The 13,523-nt window shown below is 43.4% G+C and overlaps 1 protein-coding gene across 4 annotated transcripts in view; it reads right to left on the reverse strand.

Annotated features, from left to right (window-relative positions):
* Window positions 1–13,523, reverse strand: part of SYNJ1 (synaptojanin 1) — a 266,393-nt gene that overhangs the window by 220,290 nt on the left and 32,580 nt on the right. For all 4 annotated transcript variants that reach the window (XM_033947942.1, XM_033947940.1, XM_033947941.1 and 1 more), the window contains exon 6: window positions 9,488–9,571. In XM_033947942.1, coding sequence (XP_033803833.1) covers window positions 9,488–9,571 — 84 coding nt within the window. The remainder of the gene's footprint in view (window positions 1–9,487; window positions 9,572–13,523) is intronic.

A 13,523-nucleotide genomic window follows, 5' to 3' on the forward strand; every position in this document is an offset into this window, starting at 1 on the left:
TATGCCGAGGAAATTGCCAGTTTAATCTATCTAGATATAGAAGACTTAGACGCTGTCTTGCCTCTCTTGGCCTGGCTGGTGAGCATAAAGAGGTGATCTGAGACCCGAAATGTCACTGTCACCTTCAAATAATGAAGAAGAATTCTATGGATGTCCAGTAGTTTCAATTCTTTGTTCTTTTTCTTTGACCCCCTTAGGTGAAATACAGGTAGACTTCTTGATTGATGTGGAAAGCCAAAACCAACTTTGACAAAAAGGATGGAACTGTGTGCAAAAAATCCCTGCTTCTGTGATTTTGAAGAATGTCTCCCTGCATGAGAGTGCCTGTAGTTCTGAGACCCATCATGCCGAAGAAATCACCACCAAGAACACTGTCTTGACTGTAAGGTCCAAAGGGGAAGCCTCCTGCACAAGCTTCTACAGAGCCTTAATGAGTCCTTGAAGGACCAGATTAAGATTCCTGGAGGGAAAGGGTAGCTTCACTGGTTGATGCAACTGAAAGTCCCCTTTTAAGAACCTTGTCACATCAGAGAGAAAGGTCAGAGAAACTTTCTCTCCTCGAGCTCTGACCATGAAAGACCTGCTACTTGTACTTTCATAGAACCAACCACCAGACCCTTCTCAAGTCCTGCTTGCAAAAATGCTAGGACCACAGATATAAGAGCTTTTAATGGCTCTACATCATCCTTGGCATACCAGTGCTGAAACATCTTCCAGGCCTTAGCTTAGGTTGCAACTGTCAAAAGGTTTCTTTGTTCTAAGAAGAGTAGCGATGACCATCTCCAAATAACCTTTCCTTACTAGGGCTGCGTACAGTGTTCCAGATCCTCTATAGAAACTGGACCTTGAGACAGAAGATCCATGTGGACCGGTAAGAGAAGAATGCTGTCCTTCTGCAGATGAACCAAGTCTGTGTAATACAGCCTGCAGGCTTAATCTGGCACCAAAAGAACTACCAAACTGGGATGATTCAAATCCAGCGAATGACTCAACATATCATGGGATAAAGGAGGGGGAGGACACATACAAGAGTCCTTTCTCCAGCCATGGTTCAAGTAACATGTCTAACCCTGCACTTCAGGGCTTGAATCTTCGGCTGCAAAAGTGATCCACCTTTTTTGTTTACTGCTGATGCCATCAGATCCATCAGAGGGTGCACCCACTGCTAAAAGATGCAGTCAAATGCATGTGGAGACAGCGATCATTCCCTTGGATCAAATGTCTTCTGGCTGAGATAGTTATCTTGACCATTCTCTGATCCAGCAGGTGACCTTCCACCCATCAAAAGCAGAGCCTTTAGGTTCAATGGAGCACTTCTTGTGACTCCTTGCTGATTGAGATAAGCAACTGCTGTCTCATCCTAAAAAACTCAGACTTGTCTTGCCTTCCAGGAATGACACCATCATCTGCAGAGCCAGATGAATTGCTCGAAGCTCCAGGTGATTTATTGACCATTTTCTCTGCGAAAAAGACCAACAGCCCTAAACAGGATGCCCACTGCAATGAACGCCCATCCATAGAGGCTGGCATCAGTTGTCAATATTATCCAGCCCTTCAAGAGGTTAAACTGGAAGAAGCCACCACCTCTAGTTGTTTTGCACCTTCGCCTTCCATGGAACTAGCTGCTGAAGTGAGTCTGTTTGAGGGGACCAACGGGACAGAAGAGTCTTGGAGGGGATGCATTATGAGCCTTTGCCCAAAGCACCACCTCTATGGTCACTGCCAATGACCCCAGAACGTGAAAGTAAAGCCACGCAGTAGGATCTGGCTTCTTCAAGAGGTCTAATATCTGTTCCATGAGTTTCTGTATGCATGGCTCTAGAAGAAAGACACAACCCACTGCTGTGTTGAAACAGACACCCAGGTACTCCAGGCGTTGGGTTGAGACCAAATGGCTCTTCTTGAAATTAACTATCCAATGCGTTTGGGTGCAAGGGAGATTTCATGCATATCTGGTGGAAATGCCTGGAGATGGCAAACTTTTGGAAATAGGCCCAATTAAGGAAATAGTCAATATAGATCCTCCATTAGAGCTACAAAAGTTATCTATATCCCTTTTTCCAGATGACATTAAGGCTAGTCAGAAAATGCTTATTCTAAAAACATATTGGTGATAACTAGGATGGCATAAACCTCTAACTTGAGGCAGTTGGCTACACTGCCTGTACAATGGGTGTTTTGGAGAATAAATGAGGTACACTATATGTCATTGTCTGTCCGTCCAAGTTAGATTATAAGCTCTTCTGAGCAGAGACTATCTATAAATGTCAAAATGTACAGTGCTGCATTTGCCTTTAAGTGATAAGTAGTAGTAGTAGTAGTACACTGGTTGGCTAGGCTTACAGATAACAGATGTGGGACACTAGCAATATTTGAGAAACATCGACACCTATCATCTACGGAAACTTGCTCATATGGGTAACGATGGAGGTTAAAAGAGACAACCTAGTGTTTAGACTAATAGTGGCATGGGGATAACCAGATTTAGTGGGAAATGTGGGATGGAATAATTCTTTGTAATGAGTCCTTATACACTTGTGCATTGCAATCTCAATATGAAGCAGTTCTCGCAAGGGATGAGGGCAGTGTTAGGAGAACATCCTGGTTGGAAATGAAAAAGTATCTATGTTTTATGATATTTGCAATTTGGGTTCAACCAACAAAAGCTTACAAAAACTGGATTTATACAGTTAATTTCAGAGTTAGCAGCATAAATTTTGGAGGATCACAGGATAACTGTCTACTTAAACAGCTATGCTAACTTAAATGGATAATTTATCCGGTTAAGTTTAGGATCATATACTTGGTGGTCCTAATTGACTAGATAGCAGGGCTGAAAATCCACAAAGATAATCTAATTAAGTCATCTACTTTTCTGTTATGCAAAGAACACTCTGGTATCCGCCTCTAAGGTAATAATGGTAATCAATGTAAACAGGTCAGATACTAAATGCAATAAAGAACTTCATTTAATGCTTGTGCTGGTTAAGAATCTCATGTGGCATTATTGCTCCATTTAAGCAGTTTATAAAACTTATAAGGATTTTAGAAAACATTATAATCTTCTCAGGGCAATCTCCAAATGGGTTAGTTTTGCTCATACTATGACAGGAATGAACCTCACTCCTAAGCCAGAGCTTATGAAGTATAATCTTAGGGCTTGTTTAACAAAGCCGAGCTAGCAGCTGCCGCGCAGCAACAGCCCCGAAGCCCTTTAAATCTCTATGGGCTTTGGGGCCGTTACTGCGCGGCTTTGTAAAACAGGCCCTTAGTCTTTCAAATTTACTGAGAATGCTTGCCATAAAACTTACATCGTGCAAAAGAGAGTTTCTCTTTGAAGTTTGTAAGATGTAAACTATGTCAGGAACCCTGCGCAGCGATGATCATGAGTCGGGTGTCTGAAAAGCTCCTAGTCCCTCCACCGAGTGTAGGTCTAAGAGGAGAAAGACAAAACTTCCTACAACCCAGAGGTTTATTACGGTGCCTTTAAGAAGCACCAGTTTAGAACCCAGATTAAGGAGTGAAAGCCATTAAGAATTTGCTTGAGGCTGCTAAGGGGGTGGGACAAGGTAATGGAAAGCCCTTTATTCTAGGAAGTTTCCCAGGTGAGGTGGAGAGGAATGGAAAGGAGCTTGAGGAAAGCCAGCACCACTCTGAGTGACTGGGAGATGATCTCAGAAGAAGAAACCCTGACTGAAGTTGACTGCTCGGACCTAGCCATGCAGTGGGAAAATTATTTCTATCTAGAACTTGAGGAGGAAATGAGCATGAACCTGTGACCACAGCCTATCACAGGTTAGACTGTTTGGACTTCAAGTTTGTGCAGCAGTGTTTGGGTTTTTTATGTTGCATAAAGGATAGTTGTTTCTTTTTGTATGCTTTTGCCAGAATTGCTGGGGCGGAGCACTTAAGACTGTGAACTGAAACCTTGGGGAACAAACGTGTTGCCTGAAGAAGAACCATGGTTTTTCCTTATTGCACTGCTCCAAGACATTAGAGACACTGTGATAAAAGTGGATTACTAGGTGGATTACTACATAGTAACATAGTAAATGACGGCAGATAAAGACCCGAGTGGTCCATCCAGTCTGCCCAACCATACATGCTCTATAAATTAATTTAGTTTAAATGGTGCTTTTTCTTAGATATTTCTGAGCCAGAAACCCAGAGCCCTGCCCAGTAGTGTGTTTAGGTTCCATTTATTGGAGTCTCCATCAAAGCTCACTCCAGCCCATCTTAACCATCCCAGCCATCGAAACCCTCCCTAGCCCGTCCTCAACTGAATAGTCCACATACGGGACACAGGCCATGCAATCCTGCCCAGTACTGGCCTTAGTTCCTTCAATGTATACCCATTATTTTCCGATTAGAGCTCCTCTGTATTCATTCCCTGCTAGTTTGAACTCTGTCACCGTTTTCTTCTCCACCACTTCCCTTGGGAGCGCATTCCACACATCAACCACCTCTCCATAAAGAAGAATTTCCTAACATTACTCTTATTATTATTAGATATATTGGGGTTCATGATAGAAGTTTTATGTGATGGTCATTATTAGGTTTTCAAGTTTATTAGGTTTTTATATACCGCCTATCAAGATTATCTAAGCGGTTTAACAATGTTTCCCTACCTGTCCCGGTGGGCTCACAATCTATCTAACGTACCTGAGGCTATGGAGGACTGAGTGACTTGCCCAGGGTCACAAGGAGCAGCACGGGGTTTGAATGTATAGGGGGGGGACTAATTCTAAAATGGATATTAATGGTATATTAAGTGTGTCATTGATGTATAAAATGTATTTAATGTTACACTAACTGTAAGTTTTGAAAATAATAAAAGAATTGGGAAAAAAAAAACATTATTCTTGAATCTACCACCAGTGTTCCCTCTAAGCGGGCGGGTGTTGTGAGCAAACTTTTTTCACTGTGAGCTAAAAATATCGGGCGCCAGCAAGTTATGAGCCAAATAAATATGTTGCTTTCTACCACAGAACTTCCTTACGTTTGTATGGAATCTATCCCCTTTCAACTTTAGAGAGTGCCCTCTCGTTCTCCCTGCCTTAGCTACTAAGTCTATTCCCTTCAGTACCTTGAATGTTTCTATCATGTCCCCTCTCAATCTCCTCTGCTCAAGGGAGAAGAGGCCCAGTTTCTCTAATCTTTTGCTGTACGGCAACTCCTCCAGCCCCTTAACCATTTTAGTTGCTCTTCTCTGGATCCTTTCGAGTAGTACCGTGTCCTTCTTAAAGTACCAGTGCTGGACGCAGTACTCCAGGTGAGGGCGTACCATGGCCCGGTACAGCAGCATGATAACCTTCTCTGTCTCTTCAGTCCAGCATCTGCCCCTTCCATTCACTGTCTGTCTTTCCCTGCCATCTCTCCTCCTGCCCCCCCCCCGCCCCCCAATTTGGTCTAGCATCCATCATCTTCCTTCTGTTCCCCTCATGGTCTGGCATCTCTATCCTTCCCTCCCCCCTGTGGTTTTTAGCATATCTCTCTTCTCATTTCCTCCACTCAGATCTGATCATTCTCTGCTCTCTCTTCCCTTTTCTTCTCTGGTCTTCCTTCTCTATTTTCTGCCTCCATCTAAATTAAATTCTTTCTTACTATTTAGTCCCGTTTCCCTCTTTTCACTGTGTCTACACACAGCTTGTCACCCCTTTCCCTCACCCCTCCATTATCTTACTATTTTCTTCCCCCTTTATTTATCTCCTCCTTCCATCCAGTATGTGTTCTTTCCCCACTTCCATTCAGCATCTGCTCTCCCTTCTCAACTGACATCCATCTGCCTTCTGCTCTCTCTCCCTTCTTCTCACTTCCATCATCTGTCCCCTTCTCTCTCTCTCTCATCTCCTCCATTCCATCATCTGCCCCTTCTCTCTCTCTCTCTCTCCCCCCCCCCCAACTTCCATCATCTGCCCCCCTTCCCCTCACCTTTGTGGGTCACTTTCTTTCCCCTGAGGGTGGCTCATGTCACAGGGGAAGCTTTGGCCGAGCAGAACCGCTTGATTGACAGTGGAACTTACTTGATTGATGTCGATGCTGGGGCCCGTTGCCGTTTGAAGGAAAAAAAAAAAGGTGGAAAAAAGGAACCTGTAAAGGCGAGAGGAAGGGAAACCTCCAGGACAGCTGCTTTTTGCCCTCCTTCAGCGGCCCAAGAGTTCAGACCAGCAGCGGCAGCTCTGTATGCTTTTAACTTCAGCACAGAGCTGCCCCTAATCAATAGTTTAGCGCGGTTTCATGAGGCAGCCTCGGGGCCTTTGATAGCCGGCCCGCTTCGATGATGCGATGTGGGCCGGCCTAGCAAAGGCCCCAAGGCTGCCTTATGAAACCGCGCTAAACTATTGATTAGGGGCAGCTCTGTGCCGAAGTTAAAAGCATACACAGCTGCCGCTGCTGGTCTGGAGGTGCGGAGACAAGGCAGGAGGCAAACGCGGTGGAAGGCAGGAGTCCCGGCGAAGGCAGGAGTCCCGGCATAGCGACTGCAACAGGAAGTTGCAAGTCAGCTGACGCCGGCCTTTCGTTGCGGCGGGGACCGAATCCTTCGCGGACCGGCAAGATTTTGTTTGCGGACCGGCGGTTGAAGAACTGTGCTCTACACTGTGTGCGCTGTGACGAGAAACTTGTGCGCTGCGAGGTAATATTTTGTGCGTCAGCGCACCCCAGCGCAGCTTAGCGGGAACACTGTCTACCACCCCTCAACCTGAAATTATGCCCTCTGGTTTTACCATTTTCCTTTCTCTGGGATAGATTTTGTACTACAATCTGTTAATAAGGGAATACAGAATTACTGTTTGCATAATTAGGTGCTTTACATATTGGGCAGGAGGAATCCAACTGAAGGGATTTTTGCTCTTCCCATTAAGGCTGTCTGGTAATTGAGGTTGGTTACCAGCTGCAGCAAAAGCCAAACCTAAGAGTTTAAAGCAGTTGTGAAAAGAAACTGTTTTGTTTTTCTTCTGAGTTTGAAGTGTGCAAGCTAAAGGGAAAGGACAATTACCTGACCTTTTTAAGAAAGAAAGAAAAAAGGAACGCTCACATTTTGGTTATGCCTTTCTTTGTGGGAAGGTCCTAAAGTGGAACTACTGCTATGCCTAAGTCCTGGTAACTGTGTCCAGGGTTGGGGCCAGTTTGCTAAAATTAAGCTCTAACCAGAACTGGGTGAATTCAAAAAAATAAAGAATTGGGTTATTCTGGGGTTTGGGGTTTGTTTGTTTTTTTTTCAAACCATTGTTTTGCCATCTGACATGAACTGTGAAACTTTATTAAATAGAATTTTGTTTTTCCTGACAAGAGTTTGACTGTTGATTTTTGGGCACAGCAGCTAGTAGCACAGCCAGAGTGTCGCAGTGGGTGTGGGAGCCACTGTGACACTGCAGAGGCCACAACCATGTTCATTATGGCAGGGTACCCTGGCGGGTTACCACATGACCAACTAAGCGTCCCTGCCACAAAACACATATAGACAATTTATCCAAGTTTGTTTGGAAATTTGTTTTAATCAAACCTTTGCCACACAATATGATGAGAAATAATTTTGTATCTTTTTGCCACATTTTCTTATCTCTGACTGCATTTCTTGGTATTTGAGGATCTTGTCTCTCTCCACATAATTCTATGTGAGTTAATCTGTGACACTGTTCCAAGTATGGTTACACCCATTATGTCAGTGTAACTAGAAGAAGAAGCTTAAAAATAATACCTTTGTAAAATTTATAATGCTTTATTACTTAAAAGTATACAGTTTTAATTAAAGATGAAAGAGACAGTGGTTTTGGGGGGGGCTTTGTTGTTGTTTTACTTTTGGCTCCTTAAAATATTTTATAAATGCAAAAGCTTTTCATATCTTTATATGAGTTACTCTGCGTGCAAAACCAAGGTGGTCCAGATGCACAGTGACAGCGTTCTTGTTTTCAGTACAGGAGGCGCTTGCTCATTCCCATGGAAACCAAACTGGAGCCAAATACTGATTAGATTGTGTTGGAGTAAAAATATGGCAACTAGGATCGGAATTTATAGCACAACCTGCTATTCCCAGTAAAGACCCATCACTATCACATACTGTATAAAAAAAAAAGAAATAGCATCCTCACAGCATATTATTAAAACTATGGTATATACCAGTGGTCTCTAACACGCGGCCCGCCAGGTACTATTTTGAGGCCCTCGGTATGTTTATCATAATCACAAATGTAAAATAAAGCAGGTTCTTGATCATATGTCTCTTTAGCTATAAATTACAATATTATTATTAAGACTTAGCCAAAAGGAAAGATTTATAAACTATAAAGAGTTTTATGTCATGCAAAATTGTAATTTCTTTAATAAGACATTAACTATTTTTTCTGAGGCCTTCCAAGTACCTAGAAACCCAAAATGTGGCCCTGCAAAGGGTTTGAGTTTGAGACCACTGGTATATACTGATAGCTTGTAAATGCAAAATTAATCAATTTTTAGATTCTGGGCTTGATAACACTGAATGCCCTGAAAAGCAAATCTGTACAGTGGTACCTTGGTTTACGAGCATAATTCGTTCCAGAAGCATGCTCGTAATCCAAAGCACTCATATATCAAAGCAAATTTCCCCATAGAAAATAATAGAAATGCAGACAATTTGTTCCTCAACCCAAAAGGGGTGCTATAAGGAACTGGGAGGAAGTGGTGAGGGGTGGCCCAGGGGTGGGTACCTGCCTGGATGATGTCTGGGTGCCGCAGCCCCTTCAGCAGTTTGTAGGTGGCCAGGCGCTGGCAACCTTCAGGGTCCCCGTATAATCGAATGTCACTGCCCTCCCACTGGAAGCGCTTCAGGGCGATGCCTCTGCCGTCCGCCAGCCTCCCTTTCCACACCACTTTGGAGAGCCCATGTAGCTGAGTGCCGTCCCGCTAAATAATCATGTATGCGTGCGTCATGTGTAAGCATGCACAACGTTGATGAGCATGGCAGAGCGCTCATCGACATTGTGCATGCTTACACGACACATGCGTACGCGCTCATTTATCGGGACAGTGCTCGTCTTGCGAGTCAAAATTTTTGCTTGCAAAACTCTTGCACACCACATTACTTGTAAACCGAGGTATGACTGTATTTCCCATCATTTTGTGGAGCAGACACTGCTGAGACAGCTGCTACTCAGTTAACAAGGTCTGGTCAGAGGAAGGAAGAGAAAATGAATGAGAGATAATCAAATGCATATTAGCGTTTTCTGTCTGCAAATGTTTTGGGCAAAAAGTGCTCAAACCTAACTCATATGCCCATTCCTCTTCTCCCTCTACCATTATTGTCAGTATTTCTACTTCTTCTCTCCCCACTCCAACTGCTGCCACACTGCAGAGTTGAAATGACCAGGTCTATTCCACAAAGCAGCATCCTAAGCACTTCTGCTAGAGATTGTAATTTAATAACACTTGCAATCTGAAAGCATGCAAGTGGTACGCTTGAGGATTGAATGTGCTATATAAAAATAATATTATTTGATTAGCTACAACTTACTTGTAAGCCTGGTTGCTCCCAAAACAATGGCACTGAACCTCTAATTTGAATGAACGAAGACACACAATCATCAAGGAATATCACCTGACAAAAAAACCCCACAAGAAGACAAAGCTTAGTTTAATAGAATATACCTCCTGTTACAAAGTACAAGTGCATTTTACACATTTCTCCCCTTGGTGCTCCAATTCTGCCTTTTAAGATAAGGAGCGCTCAAGAACAATCCAGAGCTGGCTTTTTGAAAGTTTATTTTCTTATCTATTGGCAGCAGTCTTGGTTCAGTAAGCAGTTTATTAATAAAGCAACAGAAAGTGTACAAACGTGCTGACCAACTGGCCTCAAGGCAGCCTAGGAAGAATCTATTTTATGAAGGTGGTTCCTTCATGGTGTCCTCCCTGACTGTTCACGTACTGTACCAAGAACCGAAACCAAGCTGAAGCACAAAGCCAGCTATCAGTCATTTGTTAGAACTGTTTTTATTTTTTTAATTAGGTGAATGAAGATCAAGTAACTCCCAAAGGAGAAAAGGGTGTTTGTGTCTAGGAACATATTGCTTCATAAAAACTACTATTGGCATCTTTCCAAAGAAAAAAATGTATTTTCATGGCAGTATCCTCTTCAGGAAATGCAGATGAACGATGTCTACAAAACATTTAGGGCCTGTTTTACAAAGCCGCACTAGTGGCTGCTGCGCGGTAACGGCCCCGAAGCCCATAGAGATTTAAAGGGCTTCGGGGCTGTTGCTGTGCGGCAGCCGCTAGTGCGGTTTTATAAAACAGGCCCTTAGTCATTTATGCAAACTTTGATAATAAATATCAGAAATCAAATCAAATGCTCTCCCAGAGGAAGTAATTGCAGAATCCACCGTTCTAGGATTTAAGAGTAAACTAGATGCGCATCTCCTTAAGAGTGGCATAGAGTGATACGGGTAAGGGTAAATTAGATGCACATCTCCCTTGAGAAGCATACGGTGATTTGGGGACTAAAACTAGGCCAGGGTACACCTGGCGGGGCTTCCGCGTGTGCGTATCACCGGACTTGATGGACCCAGGGTCTGATCCGAAGATGGCAATTCTTATGTTCATTCATTGGAGTCTTATAGCCTTCAATTCTTATGAAAAGAGAGACTGCCTAATGCTTCATGCTGATAAAAATTTGGATTGAACCAGTTTGTGTATTTTCAATGCCTTATGCATGTTTTACACAACTCCAATCTGTCTGAGGACCTATTTTTTACAATGAAAATGCATTGATTTGTGTAGATGTAAACCAACAGACTTCCATTTTTGCAAGATTATTAATAGGAAATACAAAATAATGCTTACCTAGTCAAAGGGTGGGTCATTTTCAAGGCATTTCCACAGTTAAAGCTATTTTTTCCTGCAGAAATGGCCTGTTACAAAAACCACCCACCCAATCTGCAGGTAAATTGCCTGAAGAAGTGTGTGAGGTTGAGGTTTATAATTCTGAATACTAAAGTATCTGCTATAAAATTTGTATGCTCCAAAGAGAAAATTTAAACAAACACAATTTTCCTGTGTAATTTTATAAAGTGGATCATGCTTTGAAAAGCTAGCAACATCCATGTACAGAAAACGCATGTGGGTACTTTTCATCCTTGTGAATATTTATTTTTTAAAAAATCTGTATTAAAGTTTTTAAAAATGTTTGCTTTTATTGGGAAGATATAAGTCTTGACTGTGGTGTTGGGGGAAATACACAATACTACAGACTGAGGCTTAAATTTTAAAACACAGCAGAACACAACTCTTGGGTAATCTCATTCAATAATCAAAACTAGAACAACTGCTAGAACAACATCTTCTCTTACTCAACACAAGTACAGTAATAAATAGTTGTGAAATAAAACAGACCTCAGTTTTATTACAAAATGAGAAATTTATACAATACTATTACAATGGTGAGACCCACAGAGCCAAACCGTGGTAGCAGACATCCAGACACTCAAGTTTATTAGGTTTTTATATACCGCCTATCAAGGTTATCTAAGCGGTTTAACAATTAGGTACTCAAGCATTTCCCTATCTGTCCCGGTGGGTTCACAATCTATCTAACGTACCTGGGGCTATGGAGGATTAAGTGACTTGCCCAGGGTCACAAGGAGCAGCACGGGGTTTGAACCCACAACCCCAGGGTGCTCAGGCTGTAACTTCAACCACTGCGCCATACTCTCCTCAGCAGCTTTAACAGATTTTGAAGGCATCCTTTGTAACTGCAACTACAAGGAAGCTGCTTGACCCCGAGTGGAATGAGCTTTGAGAAAATCCTCCCCAGACCGGTATCGAACAGAACTCCGAGATACTCCAAGCGTTGAGATGGAGTCTACAGACTCTTGGAAAGGTTGACCACCCAGCCCAATGACTGCAGCAACTCCACGATATGGGCCGTGATTCAGGAGCTCTCCTGAAAGGACTTTGCACAAATCAACCAGTCATCCAGATAAGGATGAATCAAGATGCCCTCCTTGCACAAGGCCACCGCCACAATAACCTTGGTGAAGGTACAGGGCGCCATAGCCAGACCAATCGGAAGTGCACAGAACTGATAATGCTTTCCCAAAATTGCAAAGCCAAGGAACCACTGATGAGAATCCCGAATTGGGATATGAAGGTAACCCTCCATCAGGTTGAGAGAAGTAAGAAATTCTTCAGGCTGAACTGCTAAGATCACAGACGTTAGGGTCTTCATACAAAAAGAAAGGATCCGGAGCACCTGGTTCACACCCTTTAGATCCAGAATAGGTTGAAAAGACCACTCTTTCTTGGGCACCACAAAATAAATGGAGTAGCTCCCAGTCCGAATTTCTTGAGGGAGCACTGGAACCACTGCTTTGAGCTCCACCAACCTCTGCTTCTTCCAAGTGGACTGACAAGGGGAAGAAAGAAAAATATCTGACAAGGGCCAGTCAAACTCAAGAGCATATCCTTTTCGAATTACCTCCAGGTCTCACTGATCTGTCGTGATCTTGGCCCACCCCTGGTAAAACTGCTCTCATGCCTCACAAACTTATTGTACTTCTTTGAGGGGGTAAACAGCCAGGTGGATAAAGGGGAATCCATAGACATCATTTACCTTGACTTCCAAAAAGCCTTCGACAAGGTACCACACGAAAGACTGCTTAAGAAGCTATGGAACCACGGGGTGCAAGGGGAGGTCCACCGATGGATCAAAAACTGGCTGGCAGACAGGAAACAGAGGGTTGGAGTAAAGAGCCATTACTCAGACTGGCAATGGGTCACGAGTGGAGTTCCGCAGGGGTCGGTGCTGGGACCGCTCCTGTTCAATATATTTATTAACGACTTGGAAGCGGGAACAAAATGTGAGGTCATTAAATTTGCGGATGATACCAAACTATACAGCAGGGTCAAAACCACGGAAGACTGCAAAGATCTCCAAAAGGATCTGACGACGCTGGAAGAATGGGCCAAAAAGTGGCAAATGAGCTTCAACATAGGGAAATGCAAGGTCATGCATGTAGGGAAAAAGAACCCGATGTTCACTTACAAAATGGGGGGATCACCGCTAGGGGTAAGTAACCTTGAAAGAGACCTGGAAGTGATGGTAGACACAAAATTGAAGGCGTCAGCGCAGTGCACCACAGCCTCAAGGAAAGCAAACAAAATGTTGGGCATCATTAAGAAGGGTATCAGGACCAGGACGAAGGAAGTCATCCTGCCATTGTATCGTGCAATGGTGCGCCCGCATCTGGAATACTGTGTCCAGTACTGGTCGCCGTACCTCAAGAAGGACATGGCAGTACTTGAGGGAGTCCAGAGAAGAGCAACTAAGCTAATAAAGGGTATGGAAAACCTCTCATATACTGACAGGCTAAAAGAGCTGGGGCTGTTCTCCCTGGAGAAGCGGAGACTTAGAGGAGATATGATAGAAACCTTCAAGATCATGAAGGGCATAGAAAAAGTAGACAGGGACAGATTTTTCAAATTATGGGGAACCACAAGTACAAGGGGGCACTCGGAGAAATTGAAAGGGGACAGGTTTAGAACAAACGCTAGGA

Source organism: Geotrypetes seraphini, chromosome 6, assembly GCF_902459505.1.
Source record: "Geotrypetes seraphini chromosome 6, aGeoSer1.1, whole genome shotgun sequence".
NCBI lineage: Eukaryota > Metazoa > Chordata > Amphibia > Gymnophiona > Dermophiidae > Geotrypetes > Geotrypetes seraphini.